Source organism: Miniopterus natalensis, chromosome 11 (genome assembly GCF_054644295.1).
Source record: "Miniopterus natalensis isolate mMinNat1 chromosome 11, mMinNat1.hap1, whole genome shotgun sequence".
Taxonomy (NCBI): Eukaryota; Metazoa; Chordata; class Mammalia; order Chiroptera; family Miniopteridae; genus Miniopterus; species Miniopterus natalensis.
This window is the reverse complement of record NC_142091.1, coordinates 6011887-6034556: the sequence shown is the minus strand read 5'-3', so window position 1 is coordinate 6034556 and position 22670 is coordinate 6011887. Positions and strand designations below refer to the sequence as shown.

At 51.1% G+C, this 22670-nt stretch overlaps 4 protein-coding genes across 6 annotated transcripts; 2 read left to right on the top strand and 2 right to left on the bottom strand.

Moving 5' to 3' along the window:
* The first annotated feature begins 1419 nt into the window (after positions 1-1419).
* Positions 1420-10915, top strand: CENATAC (centrosomal AT-AC splicing factor). The gene is given in 12 exon segments (XM_087821498.1): positions 1420-1543; positions 1668-1831; positions 2212-2310; positions 7556-7622; positions 7694-7756; positions 8073-8137; positions 8289-8394; positions 9286-9316; positions 10334-10423; positions 10506-10638; positions 10724-10748; positions 10751-10915. Coding segments are annotated over 12 exon segments (1017 nt in total). The 5' UTR covers positions 1420-1423; the 3' UTR covers positions 10805-10915.
* Positions 10880-12737, bottom strand: RPS25 (ribosomal protein S25). Its single transcript, XM_016207687.2, has 5 exons — positions 12652-12737; positions 12337-12432; positions 11621-11804; positions 11018-11119; positions 10880-10928 (listed from the first exon to the last, which is right to left on the bottom strand). The coding sequence occupies exons 1-4, from the start codon at positions 12652-12654 to the stop codon at positions 11025-11027; spliced, it is 378 nt and encodes a 125-aa protein (XP_016063173.2). The 5' UTR covers positions 12655-12737; the 3' UTR covers positions 10880-10928; positions 11018-11024.
* A 150-nt stretch (positions 12738-12887) lies between these two features.
* Positions 12888-16663, top strand: TRAPPC4 (trafficking protein particle complex subunit 4). Of its 2 annotated transcripts, none has more exons than XM_087821492.1 (5): positions 12888-13261; positions 13420-13594; positions 15081-15184; positions 15546-15613; positions 15849-15972. In XM_087821492.1, exons 1-5 carry the CDS (start codon positions 13087-13089, stop codon positions 15891-15893), a joined length of 567 nt encoding a protein of 188 aa, XP_087677618.1. In that variant the 5' UTR covers positions 12888-13086; the 3' UTR covers positions 15894-15972. The 2 variants fall into 2 exon arrangements, with proteins under 2 accessions (XP_087677618.1, XP_087677617.1); XM_087821491.1 differs by lacking the exon at positions 15546-15613 and adding an exon at positions 16228-16663 and having other exon boundaries at positions 13049-13261; positions 15849-15975.
* Positions 16664-17227: 564 nt separating this feature from the next.
* Positions 17228-22260, bottom strand: SLC37A4 (solute carrier family 37 member 4). 2 transcript variants are annotated; one of them, XM_016207683.2, is made up of 9 exons: positions 21887-22260; positions 20879-21111; positions 20321-20564; positions 19654-19812; positions 19346-19431; positions 18762-18875; positions 18530-18595; positions 18054-18192; positions 17228-17930 (listed from the first exon to the last, which is right to left on the bottom strand). In XM_016207683.2, the coding sequence occupies exons 1-9, from the start codon at positions 22032-22034 to the stop codon at positions 17764-17766; spliced, it is 1356 nt and encodes a 451-aa protein (XP_016063169.1). In that variant the 5' UTR covers positions 22035-22260; the 3' UTR covers positions 17228-17763. The 2 variants fall into 2 exon arrangements, with proteins under 2 accessions (XP_016063169.1, XP_016063170.1); XM_016207684.2 differs by lacking the exon at positions 18530-18595 and having other exon boundaries at positions 21887-22259.
* Between the last annotated feature and the right edge of the window lie 410 nt (positions 22261-22670).

The window sequence follows — 22670 nt, the reverse complement described above, 5'->3', positions numbered from 1 at the left end:
TTACATGGAAGATGGGAGATGGTGGTCAGAGTGGGACTTCAGAGTTTAGATTCAGAGAAGGAACAATTTTGGGTGAACAAGGTCCAGCATTGACCCTGCCAGGGGAATGATGGCAGGTCAAGGAATTGTGTTGCAAGGTTTTGTCAAAATAGATCACATGTGGCAGAGGCTTGAGTCTAAAGGGAAGTGTCAACAGGAATTCAAGATCTGAAGGGAAGTCTGGCTACTTTCTGGGCCTGAATTATGTAAAGCTGACTGTGTATATACCTACAGACTGCAACCCACCAGGTTAATGCACCAGTACCGGTAACAAACCTAAGGGATTTGTGACCCGCCAGCCGTCTGCTCAGCCCTTAAGCCAGGCCCAGGCCCCTGTGCAGGAACTGGGGGTGGAGACCATCGCCTGGGGGCTGCAGCCCTGTGAAGGAGCAGTTCGCTTTAGGCCCACCCTAGGGTTTAGGAGCAGGACGGACAGGATGGCTGCTGATGCTAGAAGTGGCTCGCAAAGAATTGATAAACACCCCCCTTTGCCCTAGCCAGTTTGGCTCAGCGGTTAGAGCATCGGCCTGTGGACCGAAGGGTCCGGGGTTCAATCCCAGCCAAGGGCGCCGACCTCGGGCACGTGTGGGAGCAACCAGTCAGCGTGTCTCTCACATGATGTTTCTCTCTCCCCTCCTTCCACTCTCCGAAAAGCAATGGAAAACATATCCTCAGGTGAGGATTAAAAAAAAAATCCCACTAGATTAGCACTTGTACAGATTGAAAATGTCTGTAACCCTCAGCCATGATTTTGCACCCTTCACAGGAGCAATGCTGGTCACGCCCCTCGGGCCGGCCACCCCAGCACGTGTCCCTCGTCAGCGCCCGGCCCGCGGCCTCAGTGACCTCCTCCCCACGCTGTTTTCCCGCCCGCGGGTGCCGGGGGTCGCCCAGCGGCCGTGGGCTGGTCCCAGGTCGGGGCGCACAAGAATCAACCAGTTTGTCGCGGAACAAAAAATCGATGCTTCCCTCTCTCCCTCTCTCAAACCTGTCACTGAAGTAGTATTGAAAACAACGGCGCGCCGGACAGGGCAGCCGAGCGGATCGGTGAGGTGGCGCAGTGGGCGCCCCACAAACTCCGAGCTAAGCCCCGTCGCACTGCCCGGCGCGGGGCCCCATCGGTACCTGCACGCGTGGGGCTCACGGCCCCGCGCTCCCGCCGCGCACCTGCGCGCGCGCCGACCATTTCCTCGCGCGACCGCGTGGGGGAGGCTGCGGCCCGCGGCGCCCGGGCGGCGGGGGCGGGGCGGCGCGCGCGCAGCCGCGGAAGCGTTTGTGGCGGTGGCGGCGCCGGCGCGCGCGGCCGGGCTCGCCCCGCCCCTGGGGGGGAGCGGTCGACGCTGGCGCCGGACCCGCGGCGTCGCGGCCGCGCAGCTCTGGGCCGATGGCGCCGGCGCGGCGCTGCGCTCTGTGCCGCCAGACCTTCTTCTGCGGCCGCGGACATGTCTACAGCCGCAAGCACCAGCGGCAGCTGAAGGCGGCCTTGGACCGGCTCCTGCCCCAGGTGCGCGCCGGAGGCGGGAGGGCCGCGGGCCGCCTGGCGGGGCCGCGGGAGGGCGCGGAGGGCGGGGAGGGCCCGAGCGCCGGGGTCCCGCTCCGGCTCTTCCCGGCGACACCCTGTCCCGCAGGTGGAGGCCGCCCGCAAGGCCGTCCGCGCGGCGCAGGTGGAGCGGTTCGTGCCCGAGCACGAGCGCTGCTGCTGGTGCCTGTGCTGCGGCTGCGAGGTGCGGAAACACCTCAGCCACGGAAACCTGACCGTGCTGCACGGGGGGCTGCTGGAGCATCTGGCCAGGTGAGAGCCGGCCCGGAGCCGCCGGAGCACGATCGCCTACTTACGAGGGAGGGAGGATGGATTGTCACCTTGGAGGCGTTGCCCACCTCAAGGATAGAGGGCTTCTGGCTGCCATGATCCCACTGGTGGTGGTGGTCTGAGCTAGCAGGGCAGCTAGCTCAAAGTTACCTCCCATCATCACCTCCTCTTAGATTCTCACATTTTTATTTGAGGATGGAGACTGGGAATCTGGAAGAGACTAGTGACAGTATTTCTCTGCCAGCCTTGCCCAGACGCAGAAATCCAGATGTCAGTTTGCAGTTTATCTAGTGCCTAGCTAATCTCTGAGTAATATCCGATAATCTGATATTGGGATTGTTCATACTCTTCTCCATTCTCAGCCCAGAGCATAAGAAAGCAACGAACCGATTCTGGTGGGAGAACAAAGCTGAGGTTCAGATGAAAGAGAAGTTTCTCATCTCCCCTGGAGATTACGCACAGTGAGTCGCTGCTTCTGACAGATGAAGGAGCAGAGTGCATTCCCTGGATTTGTGTCAAGTACAGGAGCTTCCTCTGTTACTTGGAAAGTTTAGTAAAGACTTCATAAGTATCTATTGTCTTTATATAGTGCTCATTATTCTAAATACTATATTGGACACAAAAGAAACAGAGTCTTTGAAAAGTTTATAATCTAGTTGAGGATGGGATTTACAATACCTTTAGCAATAGAGAACAGTATATAGTGAAAGTTGACTATAATCAATTACTTAAATGTGTGGCAGAAAACTGGTGCTTACCCAGTACCCACTCTTAATAGTTTTATACTCTATGAAACTGAAATGCAGGAAGCTGCTCAGCACAGAGGGGGTAGGAAAGGACACAGGCAGCCTCATGACACCACTTTTATTGGGACCATATTGAGATTATGGGATGTGGAGCCCAAGGGGATCCCAGAGCCAAAGTTACAGAGAAGCTCACGGTATCTGTGATTCCTCTCCCCTCAGTGTGGAGGACAGTGAGGGAATGGTAAGAAATGCCTAAATCCCACTACCTTGCCTTTAAACTTGTGGTTCAGACTGAGGGGATGGGAATCTGAGGACAAAAAAGCACTCCTGCCTTAGTCGGTTTGACTCAGTGGTTAGAATGTCGGCCTGCGGACTAAAGAGTCCTGGGTTCAATTCCAGCCAAGGGCACCTACCTCGGTTGCAGACTTGATCCCCAGCCCTGATTGGGGCAATTGTGGGAGGCAACCAATCGATGTTTCTCTCCCTTCCACTCTCTCTGAAAAGCAATGAAAAAATATCCTCAGGTGAGGATTGAAGGAAAAAAAAGCATTCCTCATACCCTGACCCAGCTACATCGGGTTTTTGGTGGGTGAATAAAGGATAGCTAAAGCAGTAAATTTTATGATTGAGAATTATGAGGATGGACTCTTGGAACTTTTTATTTAAATAGTTTTGACTTTTAACCTTATAAATTTTAAGCGCACACTCGTAAGACCAGACAAGGCTGAGCCTGACTGAGCAGTAAAGATAAAATGAGCCACTTTTAGGTTTAGACAGTTTATTACTTACATAGACAGCAAAAAGAGCCCAAATTGCCAGCTTCCCAAGTCTTTGTCCCACATGCCAGAAAGGACCACACTGAAACAAAAAGGGCTGGATGACATCAGCATGAGTTGTGGGGAGTTGCTGGGGAGCCAAGTGTAGACTGCAGCTACGTGGTTTTCAAGTCTGCGGCTCTACTCAGAAAGCAAATACCTCATCAGCACCCAGGAGTTGATAAGAAACTGTCTCATGGCAGCCTCCCCAGAAAGAGGAAGACGAGTGGGAGATGGCCTCAGAGCAGCTCCTTTCAGGCCTCCAGTCCTCTTGTGTTCTGGGAGCATCACACAGGCATTCAGCAAGGACTCTGACAAGCTGCATAAGGCTTTGCAAGGCTGCCACGGCACCATGGGAGAGCTGTTCCCCCACATCTGTTTTACATATTAAAATTTGGTTAGAAAACAGATCCTAAAATTGATTGCAAAGACAAATTTCCTTAATTATAAGTCAAATTTATAACAATCACAAACAAGGATAAGAATTCAAGTAACTTTGTACACGTTCTGACTGTACATCTTAGAAGGATATTTTCTAAGGACTAAAGAGCTGAATAGAAATCTTGACCTTTGTTTATTTTTATTGTTGATAGTGGTATTGGTGTTGATAATTTTTTGTATGTGTTGTAGGATAAAACAACTATAAGTACCGTTGACCCTTGAACAACATGGGTTTCAACTGTATGGATCTACTTATTCACATATTTTTTTCAATTGACCAGCGCAGTTCAAACCCATGTTGTTCAAGGGTCAACTCCCCAGTTGCGGGTCTGTGTATGCTAAGGGCCAACTGTAGTCATATGTGGATTTCCAAATGCGCAGATCAGTGCCTCTAACCCCCCCATAAACTGTATATCGATGTTGTTGGGAACCAGGGATTTGGCTATCACAGAAGGAAGATACCAGTAAGGAATGGAGAGGATTTGATTGGGAGGTATCAGTACGAATTATTAAGAAAAGCAAAGCTCTGTCGTCTGAAAGAGCTAAAAGCAGGACACCTTTGGAGCAGAAAGAACATTACTATTATTCAGCTCTTTGTGTTCTTTTTTTTTTTTTTTTTACTTTTTAAATTTATCTTTATTGTTGAGAATATTACAGGTATCCCATTTTTCCCCCCAGTTGATCCTCTCCACTTCCCTCCCACCCCCTTCCCAGGCCTTCACCCTATTATTAACTGTGTCCATGGGTTATGCATATAACTTCTTTGGTTAATCTCTTCCCACCCTCCACCCCTCCTTCCCTCTTTCCTCTGAAATATGACCCTCTGTTGCATATGTCAATGTCCCTTGATCTATTTAGTTCATCAGATTCTTTTGTTCATTGGCTGCTTCTTAAAGAAGACCCTTCAACATTTCCTGTAGTGCTGGTCTGGTGGTGATGGACTCCTTTAGCTTTTCCTTGTCTGAGAAGCTCTTTATCTGACCTTCAATTCTAAATGATAGCCTTGCTGGGTAGAGCAATGTTGGTTGTAGTTCCATGTTTTTCATCACTTTGAATATTTCTTGCCACTCCCTTCTGGCCTGCAAAGTTTCTTTTGAGAAATCAGCTGACAGTCTTATGGGTGCTCCCTTGTAGGTAACTAACTGCTTTTCTCTTGCTGCTTTTAAGATTCTCTGTTTGTCTTTAACCTTTGGCATTTTAATGGTGATGTGTCTTGCTGTGGGCCTCTTTGGGTCCCTCTTCTTTGGGACCCTCTGTGCCTCCTGGACTTGTAAGTCGATTTCTTTCCCCAAGTAGGGGAAGTTTTCTGTAATTATTTTTTCAAATAGGTTTTCAATTCCTTGCTCTCTTTCTTCCTCTTCTGGCACCCCAATAATGCGAATGTTGGGCCTCTTGAAGTTGCCCCAGAGGCTCCTTATACTATTTTAATATTTCTGGATTCTTTCTCATTTTTGCTCTTCTGGTTGGGTGTTTTTTGTTTCCTCGTGTTCCAAATTGCTAATTTGATTCTTAGCATTCTCTACTGTTGATTCTGTGTAAATTATTCTTCATTTCAGTTCCTGTAGCCTTCATTTCAAATTGGTACTTTATTATGTTATCGATTTTCTCAGTTATTTCCCTAATAATATGCTTAAACATCCTTATAACCATTATTCTGAGCTCTCTATCTGTTAGCTTGCTTGGATCTCTTTCATTTAGTTCCTCTTCTAGAGATTTCTTCTGTTCTTTCCTTTGTGACATGTTTCTTTGCCTCCACATTTTGGCTGCTTCCAGGTGTTTGTTTCTGTGTATTAGGTAGAGCTGCTATGTCTCCTGGAATTTGTAGAGTGGCTTTGTGTAGTAGGTGTCCTGTAGGGTCCAGTGGCTCAGCCTCCCCAGTCACCTGAGCTGGGCCTTCTAGGTGCTTCCCTGTGTGGGCTGTGTGCACTGTCCTGTTGTAGTTGAGCCTTGGTTGCTGTTGGCATCCCTGGGAGGAACTGACCCCCAGGCCAATCAGCTGTGAGTACCAGCTGCAGCTACAGCCAAAGAGCTGCTGTGCTGGAGACACCCCTATGGGGCAGGATTTACTTCAGTGGGGCTTTGGTGTTCACCAAGCGCTCCCCTTGAGTGTCACTCGTGGATGTGGTAGGGTTGTAATCCAGCGTGGTCGAGTCTGACCACCGGGTGCACTGTCTCTGGGGCCTCCCGGGAGGTGCAAAGTCAGCCTGTGCCAGTGCCTTGCCCAGGGCCACCCAGCATGAACTACATAGCAAACCGTAGCTGGCTGCTACTTGTGCTGGGCTTGGCGGTGTCCAGGAGAGGCCAAGCTATGAGCCAGTGCAGGCTGCCGCTAGTGCCAGGCCTGGGGCTACTTATCAAGCCCTATGGGGCAGCTGCTGCTTGTTTGAGAGATTTTAGGAAAGTCCTAAGCACTGGGCTCCAGAGGCCATTTGCATAGAAAAGCCCCTGGAAATGGCCTGGATGAGCTGCAGGTGGGGAGGGGCGGGGCCTCTGGGAGTCACGGGGCAGGGCCAGAGGTGTGAGTCAGGTGCTGGCGATTCTAATATGGGGCCTGCCTGCCGGCTGTGTGCAGTGAGGGCTCGCCAAAGGAGCGATGGCCTCCGCCAGCTCTTCTGTCTGGGAGGAAGCTGCCCCTCTCACTCTAATTTCAGGCAGGTTAGTTCCTCCCCAAGTGTCCCAGGTCCTTTCAAGCTGCTGCCCGGCGCTGGGCTCAGAGGGAGCGCATCTGAGTGAGTCCTTGCGTGGGCCCTTTAAGAGGAGCTGCTGGGACTCCTGCAGCCTCCGTGACCCTCAGCCACAGTCCCTGCTGGTTTCACAGCCCGAAGTTGTGGGGACATCTCTTCCCGGTCCTGGGCTGGGGGCCTGATGTGGGGCTGGGACCCCTCCCTCCTCCGGGAAACCTCCGCTGCCAAGATTCCCTTCCGGGTTTCAACCGTGGCACCGGGTGTGGGCCGTGGCCGTGTCTCCGCGATTCAGCCCGGATCTGCCCACATCTCTGCCCCTCCTCCCGGTCTTGGTGCTGCTTCAGTTCCCTGGTTGTGGGGCTTACGTTCAACCAGATTTCAGGAGGCCCTGAGTAATGGTGGTTCTGTATTTTAGTTGTAATTTTGATGTGGTTGTGGGAGGCGGCGGTTGCAGCTGTTACCTCATCGCCATCGTTTCTCCCCGCTCTTTGTTTCTAAATACAGCTTTCTACTGAAAGGAACCAGATCTCATTGGAGAAATGGTTAATTTCAGGTTTGAAGCAGGAAAGTATATGGCTCCACCAGTATATTGTGAGCCCATGGAGTGTTCCAGAGGACAATTAGCTGGTTTGAAGGGGTTCTTACTAGCCACATATGGGATAATTTGACTCTCAGAAAGAGTAGTTGATTTTCTTAAATGTGGTAATGGTCTCATGGTGTCATAGACTGTTTCTGTTCTCAGGGGATGCATGCTGAAATATTTAGAGTTAAGTCTCATGATATCTAAAGTCCATTTTTGCTTTAGCAAAAAGGAAATTTGTGTATAAGAGGGAAGTGGAGCCAGTATGAAAAAAATGGTAACAGCGAATCTGGATGAGAGGTTCACAGGTGTTCATCGTACTATTTTCTTTCTTGCAAGTTTGAAATGCCTCAATATTTAAAGAAAAAATTATCTACTGAAGATCATTTCGTAACTTGCAGAGCCTGGGTTTTGGGCTGACTTGCCCTTTTTCTTTGTAGATTCAAGAAATCCATGGTGAAAGGTTTGGATTCCTACGAGGAAAAAGAGGATGAGGTGATCAAAGAGGTAAGTTAAAGGAAAGGCCCTGACGGACCCAGCCCATGGTCTTGTACCACCTAAGCACTTCTCTCCCACAGATGGCAGCTCAGATCCGTGAGGTGGAGCACAGCAGGCGGGAGGTGGTTCGGTCCATCTTAGAGGTTGGTTTCCCTCGGAGAAGCCAGAGCAGTATCCAAATCCACTGACCCCTGGTTCTCCCAGGTCCAGCATTTCACCTGTCAGCTCAGAAAACTCGTGGACTCCATGCTTCACCTGCTCCATTTGAATTCCCTTACCTGTCCGCCAGGGGGCAGGCCTTGTTGGTGGAAAAGATGTGGGCAGGGCTGGGAGGGAGGGGTGAGTTTGCAAGATGGACAGTACTCTCCATGTCAGTTTGTTTCCTTCTGGAGGGTGGGAGCATCGCCTAGGCAGACTCTTAAGCATCCTAGACACATTTTTTTCCTGAATCAAACTCAGCCTCAGGCAGTGCCAGACCCAGAAGAGGGCTCTTCGGCACCTGGAAGCTCGAGAGGGACAAACAGGTAAGATTGTAAGGGAACCTCTCATCGGGAGTTTGACCTGTTAGAGCATTCAGTAACTTTTTGGCTGGAATATGAAAACAAATCTTATCTTTGCTATCCTCTTGGCTCAGGGATCTCGTTTGCCTGCCTGGCTCCTGTTTGTCTTTTTCAGTCAAATAGCCTCCACCTCACAGTGGCCCTCATGCTTGGACCTGCCACCAGCCCCAGAGCTTGACTGGATGGAGACAGGACAACCTCTGACATTTATTGGTCATCAGGTACAGTGGATAAGCCAGCCAAGAAAGAGCCAATGCCCCCTCAGCATCCAGGACACCCGTCCCTCCTGGTTTCCTACCCATTTGTGTCTTCTCTGCAGGTTTTTCTCTTGCTGCACTGTTCCATAGTATAGCGTTTTCAGACATGTGCCCCCATTGCCACTTAGGAGTGCCAACACATAAATTGCGTCCTCTGGAGAACCCATTGTTCCAGTTTAATACATTTATAGGTATCCCACAGGCATCTGTAATTAACCCCCCTCCTACATTTGCAGTAACACAGACGCAGACCCTTGTCCTATCAAGTATGTCTGTTTTGTCTCAATACAAGTTGACCTCTTGGAACAGTTCCCACTCCTCCCTGCAGTCCTGCTTCAAACAGACTTGTTGCATCACCTGCTGTCTTTGTATGGTCTGTATGTACACCAGCTGTAGTCTTCCCTTTTGCAGATGCAGTTGCCACTGCCTTAAGTAATACGCTTTCCTTCCCTCCTCACCTATTTAACACTAAACTTTTTCAGCTCTTAGCTCAAATGTCACTTTTTCTGGCTTATTTGAGGTCCTCTCTCATAAATGGATGTAGTACCATGTAAAAACCTGAACATAACTTATGCTTAATTCTCTTCCCCAGTGATATGTATGCTGAGGAAAGGGTTTTGTTAACCGGGCATGCAGCACGCACATCTCCACTATCAAGAGCATGGGTCTCTTGCAGACAGGACTTTCAATGATTTACTGTGCTCTTAAGATTTCACATCAACAGGCTACACAATTAGCAGTGTGGCACTAGTTCCGTCCACCTTCTATGAAAGTTTGCCCTTTCTCTAGTTATGAGTATCCTATTATCTCTTGGCTTTCTATATGTAGGATATTTTTTTCCACTTCCAACTACAGGACACACCAGGAGTCGGTAACATCCACTCAGGTAAGGCCCAGGACAGTGTTTCTCAAACTAAGAAAGTTATTATTTTTTTAATATATCTTAATTGATTTGAGAGGGAGGGAGAGGGAGAGATAGAAACATTAACGATGAGAGTCGTTATTGACTGGCTGCCTCCTGCGCGCCCTTGACTGGGGATCAAGCCTGCAACCCGGGCATGTGCCCTAACTGGGAATGGAACCGTGATCTCCTGGATCCAAGGCCGAGGGTCAACTGCTGAGCCACACCTGGCCAGGCAGAAACAATTACTTTTTAAAGTTGAGTCGCTTCTTGGCCTTTTGGCTAATATCAAATGTAGTATGTTTTCTCTTGAGAAATACCGATTTGTCGTTCCACTTATTTATGCATTTATTTGTTGATTCTTGTATGTGCCCCGACTAAGGATTAAATCCCCAAACTAACCAACTGAGGCTACCCGGCCCAGGGGTATGGTCTGTTCTCATCAGGAATATTACTCAACAATAAAAAATGAAATCCTGCCATTTGGATCTAGTGTATTATGCTGAGTGAAATAAGGCAAAGAAAGACAAATACCATGTGATCTCATTTATATGTGGAATCTAAAAAACAAACAGGACAGAAACAGACCCACAGAACAAGTTGATAATTTCCAAATGGTCAGGGGTCAGAGAATGGGAATGAAGAAAAAAAAAAAGCACTATCTGATGAAGGACTTGGGTCCTGAGTATATCAAGAACTCAAAGGTATATAAAAAGATGTTCATCAGAATGGGTGGAAGGACTTGTTCATTGCTGGTAGAATGTAAAATAGCATAACCAGTTTGGAAAATTTCTTAAAATTAAATATACATTACATTCCAAGAGAAAAGGCTCATACACAAATTGTCATAGTAGCCCAAAATCGAAAACCATCCAAATGTGCCTCAACAAATGAAACCTGGCATAGTCTTCAACAACAAAAAAGGAACTGTTGCTATATGCAACACAGGTAAGTAACTATGCAAATGCCTTAATTTCTGTTTAATAGGTCTTTGTTTCCCAGGTGCCACACCACCCTGGATGGCCCAAGATGAGGAATACAGCTCTGGGAACCAACAAATAGGACCCTCCTACGAAGAATTTCTTAAAGAAAGTGAGTCAACTAATTCAAGGACAGCAGTGGGGTGTTATTTAAATCTTCCTACTCAAATTAAACCATTTACTTATCATTACAGAGGAAAAACAGAAGTTGAAGAAACTGCCCCCAGACAGAGTTGGGGCCAACTTTGATCACAGCTCCAGCACTAGTGCAGGCTGGCTGCCCTCTTTTGGCCGGGTCTGGAATAATGGACGCCGCTGGCAATCCAGGTATGGGTCCAGTGCCAGGACCCCAACCCACCACCCCTTTGGAGATCTCACCCTTTTGTCCTGTTAACCCTTCATTTCCTTTCAGGCATCAATTCAAAACTGAAGCTAAGTTGCAACAAGGAACAAACACCAGTCATATAAAGAAAAAAAACTAATGGTTTCTTAAGGCTCAAAGCCAAGTCAGCAAACTCTACCTGGGATTATCCTTTGTGATGGCCTCTCAGGAAATAGACATACCCACTTATTGATTTAATAAAGTTTTATTTTTCAAAATGTACAGCTGGTGGGACCTGTAAAAAAAATTTTAAAAGAATCAGTCTACAGTCCTGTAAAGGGGACACATGCTTCCTACACCATAAGCCCCTGGATTCTTGCTCACCTTTTGTTCACGCATCTTCTCCAACAGCTGGGGCATCCCCACCTTTGGTGTTTCTGGTGTAAATTACTTGAGCTCTGTGCTTTGACACTAGTTTAATAAGTCCTAAGAAGAAAGAATAAGGTTTTCACATAGCAGTACTGTGAGATACTAACAAACATTAGGAAGTGAGTTTTATATCCCTTCCCAAAACAGACATGCTGAATTTGAGCATGAGAGTTTAGTAACAGACATGCCTACATTTCTTGGTGATAAGTAAAATTAGATTATCTTTTCGAAATAAGGGACCTATTACCTGCTCTTGAGATGGCCACCTTCATAGCACTTTATCCTGCCACAGGGGCCATAGCACAAAAATGGCTGCTAGGGGTGACATATTAGAATATTACTAACCAGCAATGGTTAGCCTAAGCCTATTTTTAAAAATCCAGTGAAGGGCAGGGGGCGGAGTGGAAGGGATCAATGGAGGGAATGAGGAGGGGAAATCTGTAATACTTTCAACAATAAAGATAAATTTTTAAAATTCCAGTAAAAACATTTAAGATGGCTAACACGGTCAGCCAATTTAATGCGCAAAAACCACACAATGCAATATACCCCTCTCACCTTTACTGAGGAGCTCCTGAAGGGCTGCCCTGGCCAAGGAGCCGCGGATCTTCAGTCTCTCAGAGACAACAGCTGGGGTTATAAGCTTATAGTTGGGAACTTCCTTACAGAGTTTGTCATATGTTGCTTTGTCAAACAATACTAGGTTATTGAGCTTGTCCCGAACTTTGCCTTTGGACCACTTCTGCTCACAAAAAAAAAAACGAACACAAAAAAAGTCAATGCTCCTAAAAGAATCACCCTCTTACCCCAAAGCACCTGTGTCAGAGAAACCTCCCCCCCCCATTTGCAGGGCAGTACTGAGAGGGTGGCTCTCTGTTCCTTGGCCTGCAGAAACCTGTGAAACTCAGAATTTGCAGAAATTCTACAAATAGAAAGCCAAGATATAAAGTAAAGAGACCCTGGTAGCTTTTAATGGCATCAGATACATTAGCTTGGCACATCTTTGAGACTTTTGGATATGGGTTGAGACTCATCAAAGTAATCAACACTCCGTGCTAGGCATCAGGACAAATGCCTTGACACACACTTGTTTAATTTCCAAGTAGTAAGTACCGCCCCGTTCTTCAAACGGGGGGAAAGTGAGAATGGCGATAGGCTTCAGTAGTCTGACTCTGTACCCCGCAACGTTAAAAGCCACCTGCTATATGTCACTATACTTCAGCAATACGGGAGGGCGCCCCGTTTTCTTGACTCTTAGAGGGGCTCACTCCTACCTTCTTTTTGGCCTTGCCCCCTGATTTGTTCACTGGGTCCTTGTCTTTCTTGGCCGACTTTCCAGCATCTTTCTTCTTTTTGTCGTCCTTGGGCGGCTGTTGCAGAAAAGCGGGAAGACCACCAACTCTTACCGCAGCCCCCGACTCCCTCCCTACTGCGCCTCTTACCGCGTCCCACCCGCCAGCCGAGCACGTGGTGAGGCAGGACCCCGCCCGCCCGCGGGGCTGCAGCCCGCAGTCCGGGAGCCCCCCTTCCAGCAGAGCCTCACCCGCGCGGGGCACCGCCGGCCCCCCGGGCCGCCCCGCTGCACTCACCATGGCGAGATCCGGAGCGCAAGGGAACCCTGCTGCCTCGACAAGATGTCGGACAAAGAGGAAACGCCGCTTCCAACTGGCCCTGAAACCCGCACCCGCGCGGCGAGTGCTTCCGGGGCAGGGGGCGGAGCCCGCCCGAAGCCCCGCCCCTCGCCGGAGCGGGAGGCAGCCGGAGCCCCGCACGCCGCGCACGCCCGGGCGGGCTTTGCCGCCGGAGTGGAAGCCGTCGCACGTGGCTGTCCTGGCACCAGGAACCGGGAAAGAGCCGGAAGACAATTTCTCAGATCCCGGCAACTGATTTCCCGGCGCTTCTCCCAAGCGTGTATCCCCAAGTGCGCAAGCGCCGCGGCCGGCGTGCGGGGCGGGGGGAGGAGCGGAGGCGGGGTGCGTCCCGTGACCGCCGTTCCCCGGAGGCGCCGGTGCGCGGACGCAGCAATGGCGATCTTCAGTGTGTACGTGGTGAACAAAGCTGGTGGCCTGATTTACCAGCTGGACAGTTACGCGCCACGGGCCGAGGCTGAGAAAACGTTCAGTTACCCGCTTGATCTGCTGCTCAAGCTACACGACGAACGAGTGCTAGTCGCCTTCGGCCAGCGCGACGGCATCCGGGGTGGGCGAGGCTCGGAGGAGGGGTGGGGCACTGGGGCCGGGGCGCGGGGCTGAGGCTGGGGCGGGGGCTGGGTCGCGGGGCCGGGGGCGGGGCGGCGTCGCGTTCCCCTGGCGGGACCCGCCGGACCGGCTTCGTTGACCGTTGCCTCGCCTCTGCAGTGGGCCACGCCGTGCTGGCCATCAATGGCATGGACGTGAACGGCAAGTACACGGCGGATGGCAAAGAGGTGCTGGAGTACCTGGGCAACCCTGCTAACTACCCGGTGTCCATCCGATTCGGCCGGCCCCGCCTCACTTCCAATGAGAAGCTCATGTTGGCCTCCATGTTCCACTCGTAAGTCCTCCAACCCTGCCTAGTGCCTGTTGGCCTGCTCCTGGCTCCGGCTGGGTGGGTTAGTGGTGTTCTGTATGGGCAGGCATTCTCTTGAGTGGCAGTGCTTACCTTTCTCTACTTCATTTTAAGTCATCAATTCTTGTGTTATGAAAAGAAAAACCGATTCAGTACTGTTAGGTTTTAGGTAATACTAATACTGGCAGTGGTGTGATGTTGCTTAGGTTAACTTCTGTTCTGGGAGAATAGTTTCTCCATCTTTATAGTAAGGCAGTTGAACTAAAAGGCCTTTAAGATCTTTTTCTGTTCTCAACTACAGTATGAGCTGTGCTGAGTATGCTAGCCTCGGGGTACGTAACCATGGCACATATTCCCAGTGTTAATTTTATCCCAAGTTTTTAATGTAAAATGTTGTATAGCAAAGTATGGATGTAAAATAAGTCCTCAGTCTCCGCAGTGGGTTCGGAAACATTAAGCAAAAGGAGGTACAGTTGACCCTTGAACAAGGAGGGGTTAGAGATGTAACCCTCCCACATGTAACTTTTTTTTAAATATATCTTTATTGATTTCAGAGAGAGGAAGGGGGAGAGAGAGAAACATCAACAATGAGAGAGTCATTGATCTGCTGCACACCCCCCACCGGGGATTGAATCTGGGCACGTGCCCTGACTGAGAATCGAACCAATATCTCCTGGGTCATAGGTCGATGCTCAACCACTGAGCCACGCCGTCTAGGCCATATAGAACTTTTGACTCCCCCAAAACAACTACTGTCATCCCTTTGGTGTCTGGGGGGGATTGGTTTCAGGATGCCTGTAGATACCAAAATCTGTGGATGTTCTAGTCCCTTATATAAAATGGCATAGAATAGGCCCTGGTCAGGTAGCTTAGTTGGTTAGAGCACTGCCCAGTTTGTGAGTTTGATCCCTGGGCAGGGCACATACAAGATTCAACCAATAAATGCATAAATTAAGTGGGACAACAAATCGATGTCTCTCCCTCTCTCAAATCAATAAATAAAACGGCATAGAACAATGCACTCAGACAGCCTCTACCTCCAGGAATTCCCGACTGTGGTTGAAAATACTGTTTTTAATCCAGAGTTGGTTGAATCCTTGTGTTTGAAGCCAAATATAGGAGGGCTGACTATTGGAAAAAACTGTGTAAGTGTACCCGCACAGTTCAAACCTATGTTTAGTGTCAACTGTATAACGAAACCAGTTTTGCCACAGGTAATTGATATGAACAGAAGTTCCTTCAACATCTCATTAATGTTATAATAAAACGATGTTATTTGAGGACCTGTCGTAATGCAAGTGAACTTTAAAGAAATTTTCATACTGCTGTTCGGCAGTTCACACTGCCTCTCCTGACTCCCTCTGCTGTAATGTGAACTCATCACATAGGATCACTTCTGTAGAAAATTTGGGGAAGCACTCCTCCCTTACAGCAGTGGGTACATTCCCAGCTTTGTCTCCTTTGCAAATAGGCTATTCGCAATTGGCTCCCAGTTGTCTCCTGAACAGGGCAGCTCAGGCATTGAGATGCTGGAGACAGACACATTCAAACTACACTGCTTCCAGACACTAACAGGTATGCACCTCCAGATAAGCCAATGGGATGTAGTGGGACAGGTTGGTGGAAGGGATTGACTAAAGCTTTGGTAAGCACTGTGGGAAGGGAGGGTAGTTTTTCCTGGGTCAATTGCACAGACACATCTATTTACTTGTTTTGTGAATCCAAAGCTATTTAATATTTAATCTGCCACTGACTTTGTCCACACCACCCAGCATGCTCAGCCCTGGTTATTTTGTGCGCAAATAAAGGTCACCTTATGTTATCTCATGTTGCACACATTTTGGAAGGTGTAAATGTTGTTTCAAAATGAAATTTGAATGTCAGGTGGAAATGACCTTTGGATCATGAGTTTCGTTGCTTCACTCCCTTAATGCAGATAATTGGAAATTGCCTGAGTATGTCCCCTGCCTGGCACTTTCTGCTGAGGGACCTTCAAGACTAGAAGTAAGTGACAGTAAAACTCAAAGCCTGGTCTCAATGAGCTGGGTGATGTGATAAGTCACTTCAATTCTCTGGTCTCACCTATAGGTTTAAAATCTTGCCTTATTGTGGAGCATTAAGGATAAAATGAAAATGGGCTGGTGAACGTGCTTTGCAAAATGGAAGTGTTGTGCAAGCACAGGCTGGCGTTACCTGTTGCGTTCTCTTCCCTTGGTAACCATTCTTGGCCCCTCTCCAGGGATCAAGTTCGTGGTGCTGGCAGACCCTAGGCAAGCTGGGATAGATTCTCTACTCCGAAAGATTTATGAGATTTACTCAGACTTTGCCCTCAAGAATCCATTCTACTCCCTGGAAATGCCCATCAGGTGGGTGGTCCCAGTCCTCAGATCAAATCCTCCTTGCCCCAACCTGTGTGCTCTTCTCCAAAGTTGTTTTGAAGTATAATTAGAGTTACTTTTAAGTAAACAAGAGCAAGTAGCCTTTTACTTAAGAAACCAAAGACTTGGAGTGTATATCCCTCAAGCAGGCTCTTCGCTGGCTCTCCCTCTGCACCCAAAGTGGGGAGAGAGCCTTAGGCCTTGCACTGCCCTTATTTGTGCCTCCTGGGCCTGGTATAGGTGTGAGCTGTTTGACCAGAACCTGAAGTTAGCCCTGGAGGTGGCAGAGAAGGCTGGAACTTTTGGACCTGGGTCATAGGCTGAACCTGCAACAATCCCCCCACCCAACCCCAACCCTGCCTTCCTAATTCTGAGAGATCCTATAGCAGGGGTCTTGCTGATTCCACTCCAATGGAAATCCCAGAAGCCTTGTTAGTACACTTGGGGGAGGGGGTTTTGCTGAGATTGATGAGATGACACATACTGATCCCTGAGCCTTAATACTATGCTCTCTTCCCCTCCTGTATCTATCATGGTACTACTTCCCAACTCTGTACAGATTTATTTATGGAGGAGGTAGGCCCATAAATGCTGTAATAAACATTCCTTTGATCTCAGCGTTTGCCCTCCTAATTGATGGTTTTGGGGGGAAAGGCCCATGAGGGGAGACAGGAATGATGAGGGAATTTGGGAGATAGTCTAATAAAAAAACAGAGCAAATGTGTTCATTAAACGAATGTGGGACTTTGAGTCAGGGGCCTTGGGTCTAGTTTCTTAATTGTTACTGAGTTGGGGGGGGGGGGTGGACCATTTATCACGTGTTTACGGCCAGGCTTTACTGCATTGCTACCTTCTCATTTAACCTCACCCAGGCCTCAGCGTACGTTCCATTACGAGAGAGTAAGCCAGGTACAGTCTCTGTGCTTCAAGTCTCAGGGCTGGTTACTGACAGCCTGAGTTTGAACCCAGGCTTTCTGACTACACCATCAGCCACTGCCTCCCTCCATTAAGTTATTTAATCTGCCCGAAACCCAATAGCTTCATCTCTGAAATGATCATTGAATTATAGTGTTAAGTGGAAGGCCAAGGAGACATGGACTTAAAGGCGTCCATGTCAGCTTTCCCATTGCAGGGAAATGAAGTCTCGCTTTTAGAGTGGACAGAACAGGCACTGGAAGAGTATTTTCCAAAGAAAGCTGTCTGGCTTATATACTCCTTTTGAAAGGACTCACTGACAGTGTTTAGTATCAAATCTAGTTTTAATCCTCTATAACAAGTCTTCCTGCCCTTCTCCAGTCCGTCTCCCCTACCCTTGAACCCAGGATAATGGTGAGAGGGAGGGTCTCTCTTCCCTGGAGCCAGAGGTGTTGGCAGTAGCAGTCACCCCCATACCGAGAGGCCTTGGGGCAGAAGGCAGGGGCCATGGGTGGCCTGCAGCTGCAGGAAGAGCCTCACCTCTGGTGGGGATGGGGTGGGATGGGTGTAGGGCAGGGCCCAGGAGAGAAGAAGAGTATAGGAGACTCCCTGACTGCAGGGGTTTGCCTATTTGAAGGCAAAATAGGAGCTAATAGAGTCCAAAAACAAAGGTTATCTTTTAAATAGACCATAGGATGGGGAGCTGGAACCCTGGTAATTTCCAGTGCCTCCTGGGCCGGGGAAAAGGAGCAGAAGGGGGTCAAAGGTTCAGTGCTAGCCAGAGCAGATCCCTCTTTTCTCCCGACCCTGTGCAGGTGAAAGGCCATAGGTGGGAGGGGATGCTCCAGACCTGCACTCTCTTCACTCGGCTTTCTTGGGCACTCGGCCCATCTTGGTGCGGATGTTTCGTAGGATGAAGAAGGCAGCTGTGCTGGCTGCACAGATCACTTCAGCCACCCAGAAGGCTGTGCTCCAGCTGTAGTGTTTGGCAATGGTGCTGAAGGGCAACCCAGCCAGAAAGCCACCCACTGCCAGGGAGGAGGAGGGAAGAGCCAGAGTCACTTGTGAGACTAACAGCAATGGGGCCTGCCCCAGCCTCTAACTGGCCTATGTGGGAGTGAGGTAGAGAGACACTAGAGGGTATCACTTACCATTGGCCATGAGTCCCACAATGGCATGGGAAGTGCCACACAAGTTAGGAGGGGCACTCTCATTGGCTATAACTCCAAACAAGGCAATAGGACCGTAAGAGGAGAAACCAAACAGAACTCCCAACATCAGGATCCAGAGCTGCAAAGGCAGGGCACGGTAGCATTAGAGTCTGAGAAAACTGCCTGCCTTCCCTACCAGGGGAGGGAGGAATGCTTAACCCCCAGGAACAATAATTGTTGTAAGGAGACAGTGACCTCCCTCATCCACTTCCCAATACAGTTGACAGTGCAGAGCTGGAGGAATGGGTGCCACACTGAGCCAACCCTGGGGCCTGTGTGGGTAGGTGAAGGAAGCACAGAAGCCATCCCTCCAAATTAGATGCTGTCTCCTCTGATGTATGCCAGCCGAGTTGGCCAGGGGCAAGGCAGAGTGAGTGGGACAAAGGTGGGAGAAACCAGAGGTAAGGACAAGGCACCTCATGTTCCTTAAAGCCTGTGAGCTCAGCGAGAGGGTGCAGAGCCAGAGTCCAGAAAGCAACATCCTGGAGGAGCATAGGGAAGGAAAGAAGACCAGAAGGGAGGTGAGCGGCACCAAAGTACAGAGAGGAACGAGCCAGAGGAAGTCGAGTCAGGCCGTAGGAGGGAGGAGAGGGAGGCAGTGGCCCTTGCTTTCTCACCTCGTGCCTGCCCTCAGCCCTCCTCACTTACCTTGGGGGAATCACTGGTCACAGTTACTCGGAAGAGGTACATGGATACCGTCATGCCGGCCATCATGAACAGCAGCAAGCCATGGCGAGGGTTCCCATAGGTGGACGGCCTTGCCTGTGGAAAGTCCCAGCAACGTCAGGCCCTGACAGCACCCTGGACTCTGACACGGCATGCCTTTCCTGACAGGTCTTTGGCAGTCCCACCAGTTCTTGGCCTGGGGTAACTCTGGGAGCTGCTCATATGTTCTGAGGCCAAACTCCACAATATCCCTTCCTCCACTCGAGGCAGGCTCGGGACACATGCTGGCCAGCTGCACCATTCCTCCCCAACCTGTCTTCCTGGAGCTGTGGAGGAGCCCACTGCTAGGCTGAGAAATTCTGGCTCACTTGGACATCAGTTAAAACCCTTTCCCCAAGAGCCTTATCTCCACATCCTTAGCAAAGAACCTGAACTCAGTCCTACCACACAGCCTAAACCAGCACATGCCAACCTGCCTGTGCCAGGGCTCCCATCACGTGCCTGTTCAGTCAGGTTGGGAAGATTTAAAGGGATCCTCCTCCTCCCTGTCCCTTGTGCCCACTCACCTTTGCCATGGCCCGGTCTGACAGGTAGCCAGCTGCAATACTGCCTACAAGGCCTCCAACCTCCAGGGCACTCATGTAGGAGCTGCCTGCAGTGGGAGTTGTGGGAAGAGGGAAAGGAAGGGTGTCACACATTGGGGTTGTCCCAGATTGGTTTAAACCCAAAGAAGTACAGGGTCCCCGAGGGCGACTGGTCACAGCTGCCTAAGTAGTGCCCAGCCTCAGGGAAAGAAGAAAAGGGAGTCAAGGGAAGCGGGCCTGAACTTCCCACCCCCACACCAGGGCTCACCCCTGTTCCAGCACAGTCTTACCTACGAGGGCTGACTGTCCCTTCTCCTGGATAAGGAGGAACTGGCCCCAGTCGGTACAGCAAGTCTTGACTCCAAACACCACCAGGTAGCCCGTGGAGAGCACCCACAGGTAGGGGGACAGCAGCAGCTCCTGTAAGGTACTCTCCTCCTTCAAGGAGCCTGGGGTGAGAGGAGGCCAGGCCTTAGGCTCTGCTTCTGCTGCCCTTCCCCCACTGTGCCCCCCTCCCCCATACACACTCATTTACCAGCCACAGGAACAAAGTCCATCCACATAGCCAAGAATCAAACAGGAGGGTACCCTCGCCCACCACTCTGCCCTTTCCACACCGCCAACCTCAACAAATGAAAGATACTGAGAACCAGGGCAGATGGAGGAAAGCACCCAAGCCACCTAAGCTTAGGATGCTGTCAAGGACAGGGAAGCCTGGCTCTGTAAGGAAGGACCAGGATATAATATGAACCACAGCATTTATGGGCTCTGCCATTTGTCTGATACTTAACTGCCTCTTGGAATGGAGTTTTATTTACTCCCCATCCACTCTCCATCACCATCCCAACCCCTACATCCATTGGCTAGCACAGGGCCAGGCATACAGCCAGTCCACGATGAAAGTCTGCCAAATGAATGATGAAAGCTGCCAAGGGGTCGGCTTGGGTGGGTGCTCACCCTTCTTGCCCTTGGAGGGGGTGGGGTCCAGGTTGCAGAGTCCAACATCAGCAGGTTCATTGTGGATGAGCAGGAGACAGAGGAAGGACACAACCACACACAGTGCCCCAGACAGCGCCAGCGTGCTGCGCCAGCTATAGCTCTGGGCGAGAACGGTTGCCAGGACAGGGCCCAGCCCTCCAGCCAGGTTCATGCTGGTTGACAGGATGGCCCACCAAGTGCCAAACTGAGATGGCTCAAACCACTGTGGGGCAGAGGGGGACAGAGTAGGTGCCCAGCCTACAGTCCATGTAGAAGGAGGGGATAAAGTGGGGTAGACCCAGAAGCTCCCATTACAGGGATGAGGGAGAGGGTGCTTCTACTTGGCAGGGCCATTTCTCTCTTCTGCCACCTGATCCCACCATGTTCAGGCTCCTAAAATATCTTGACAAGCAATGGAGCCAGACAAACTCCTAAAGAAACTCTTCTGGGTTGGAGGAGGGGGTGCTGGAGCTCCCACATGCTCTTTGGGTATCCGCTAGGCCAATTTAAACAGGCTCCTTGGAAGTAGACACTCACCTTCCTTAGGACCTTCCCACATGGGGGCCAGCCCAGGCCCTGTGCCAGGCCATTGAGGAACCAGAGAGCAGCGAAGACAGGCACCGTGGAGCTCCAGGAGAAGACTATGTTGACCAAACCAACGAGGAGCAACCCAGAAGAGAAGAGCCAGCGAGCACTCATCTGGTCAGACAGTACCCCGCTCACAAACTTGCTGATGGCATAGGCTGCTGACTGGCTGCTAGTGATGAGCCCTGTAAGGGAGAGAAGCAGGGAACGGGACACCTGGGGGGTTAGGGGCCGGGACAAAGGCACAGGAGAGGCGGAAGAAGCATTGGGTTCAGGCGGGTAGAGGTGCTGGGCAGGGTAAGACGGCTTCCTTCCAAGAGAAATAGGAGGGCCTGTGCTGGAACCCTGATGCTAGCTACTCCTGCCTCACGTCAGCACTAGCCCCAGGGTGACCCATGACTTTTCAGCCCCTTGGAGAATTCCAGCTACAGCTGTCAGGAAGAAGGGGGCAGGACAGGGCAGCGCCCCTCCCCGGGATTTACATATGCCTGATTTCCCCCTCACCCTGGATGCCAACCCAGGGCCTCTGGCCGTTCTGTTGCCCCACCTTTGAACATGGGGCAAAGGGCTTAGAACTGGTGCCAGGGACCTTATTCCTCCTGAAAGGTAACTTGCTAGGCCACATGAAGTCATAGTGCCAACTCCCCAGTTCCCAGTGCTCACAATGTCAGTGGCCGGCAAGCACTCAGGTCTTAGCATGCACCCCACAGACGCGGAAACCCCTCAGCATAAACGGGCAATCAGATTAGCAGCCCTCCTCAGACATGCAGGGGTCACACAGAGTCCTTCACCCACACCCATGGACGCGGATCCCAGCCTCTTGGTCCAGCAGACTGTCCGCTGGCCTCTGCCGCGCGCACACGCCACACCCTGCCCGGCTGTACACCCTGCACTGCCACACTCATCTCGTCCTGCCGGTCCTGGGTCCCCGGCCCACCACCCTGCTCGCTTAGGGCTCACCCAAGTCATCCTTGTCCAAAGGGATCTCCTGCACCAACGATGGCATGACGAAGGAGAAGGTCTTGCGGTTGTAGTAGTACAGGCTGTAGCCCCCGAACATGGCCGAGAAGATCACCGCGCGGTAGTAGCCGTAGCCCTGGGCCGCCATGGTGGAAGCCGGCCAGCCGACCGGCCAGGGCGCTCGCAGCGCGCGGCCGGACCTGCTGAGTTAGGCTTTCTGCTCCTCCTCCCCCGAGGCGCCCAGGCTCCCTTTATAGCCGCCGTCTGGGCAATCATTAAGCCGGGAACCCCGTGTCCTGAGGAGACGAGAAAACAGGTTCACGACGGCCAAGTGGGGGGGCCGGAGGCAGCGCTGTGCGCGGGCCGCGCCGGGTCCCCGCGACCGCCCCCCCGCGCTCCCTCGCCCGCCTGCCCGTGAGATCAGCTGCGCCTGCAGGCTCAGCCTAATTACTCTTCTGCTCGAGCCCAGGGGAGGCGGGGCGCGCCAGGCCCGCACCCGGTGCCCGGCCGTTCCGCTCGCTCCGGCACCCCGCGCTCGGCCCCAGCTGTCAGGCCGACGGACGCCCCGAGCCCGGGGCTTGGCACCCTCGGGTGTGACATTTTTATAGTTGCAAAGCTGCAAGCGGGGCCGCCGCGCCCCACCGAAAGCCGCCCTAGGGCCGGGGTCGTGGCGGGTCGCTCAGCTGCCTCGGCCCGTTACCCTGTGACGTCAGCGCGGGCTCCCCGCGCCCGCCGCCCGAGGCCGGGGCAACCTGCCCCCGGCGTTTCCGCTCGGCTGGGCCCG

Coding starts and splice junctions, on each gene's coding strand:
- SLC37A4 (XM_016207683.2), bottom strand. CDS start 22,034: ATGGCGGCCCAGGGCTACGGCTACTACCGCGCGGTGATCTTCTCGGCC. Junction 21,112..21,886: donor TTTGGACAAGGATGACTTGG/GTGAGCCCTAAG, acceptor TCTCCCTTACAG/GGCTCATCACTAGCAGCCAG. Junction 18,596..18,761: donor TGACCAGTGATTCCCCCAAG/GTAAGTGAGGAG, acceptor ATGCTCCTCCAG/GATGTTGCTTTCTGGACTCT.
- RPS25 (XM_016207687.2), bottom strand. Junction 11,805..12,336: donor GGGGCAAGGCCAAAAAGAAG/GTAGGAGTGAGC, acceptor TTTTGTGAGCAG/AAGTGGTCCAAAGGCAAAGT. Junction 11,120..11,620: donor TCAGGAGCTCCTCAGTAAAG/GTGAGAGGGGTA, acceptor CTTTCTTCTTAG/GACTTATTAAACTAGTGTCA.
- TRAPPC4 (XM_087821491.1), top strand. CDS start 13,087: ATGGCGATCTTCAGTGTGTACGTGGTGAACAAAGCTGGTGGCCTGATT. Junction 13,595..15,080: donor TTGGCCTCCATGTTCCACTC/GTAAGTCCTCCA, acceptor CTTTGCAAATAG/GCTATTCGCAATTGGCTCCC. Junction 15,185..15,848: donor CTGCTTCCAGACACTAACAG/GTATGCACCTCC, acceptor GCCCCTCTCCAG/GGATCAAGTTCGTGGTGCTG.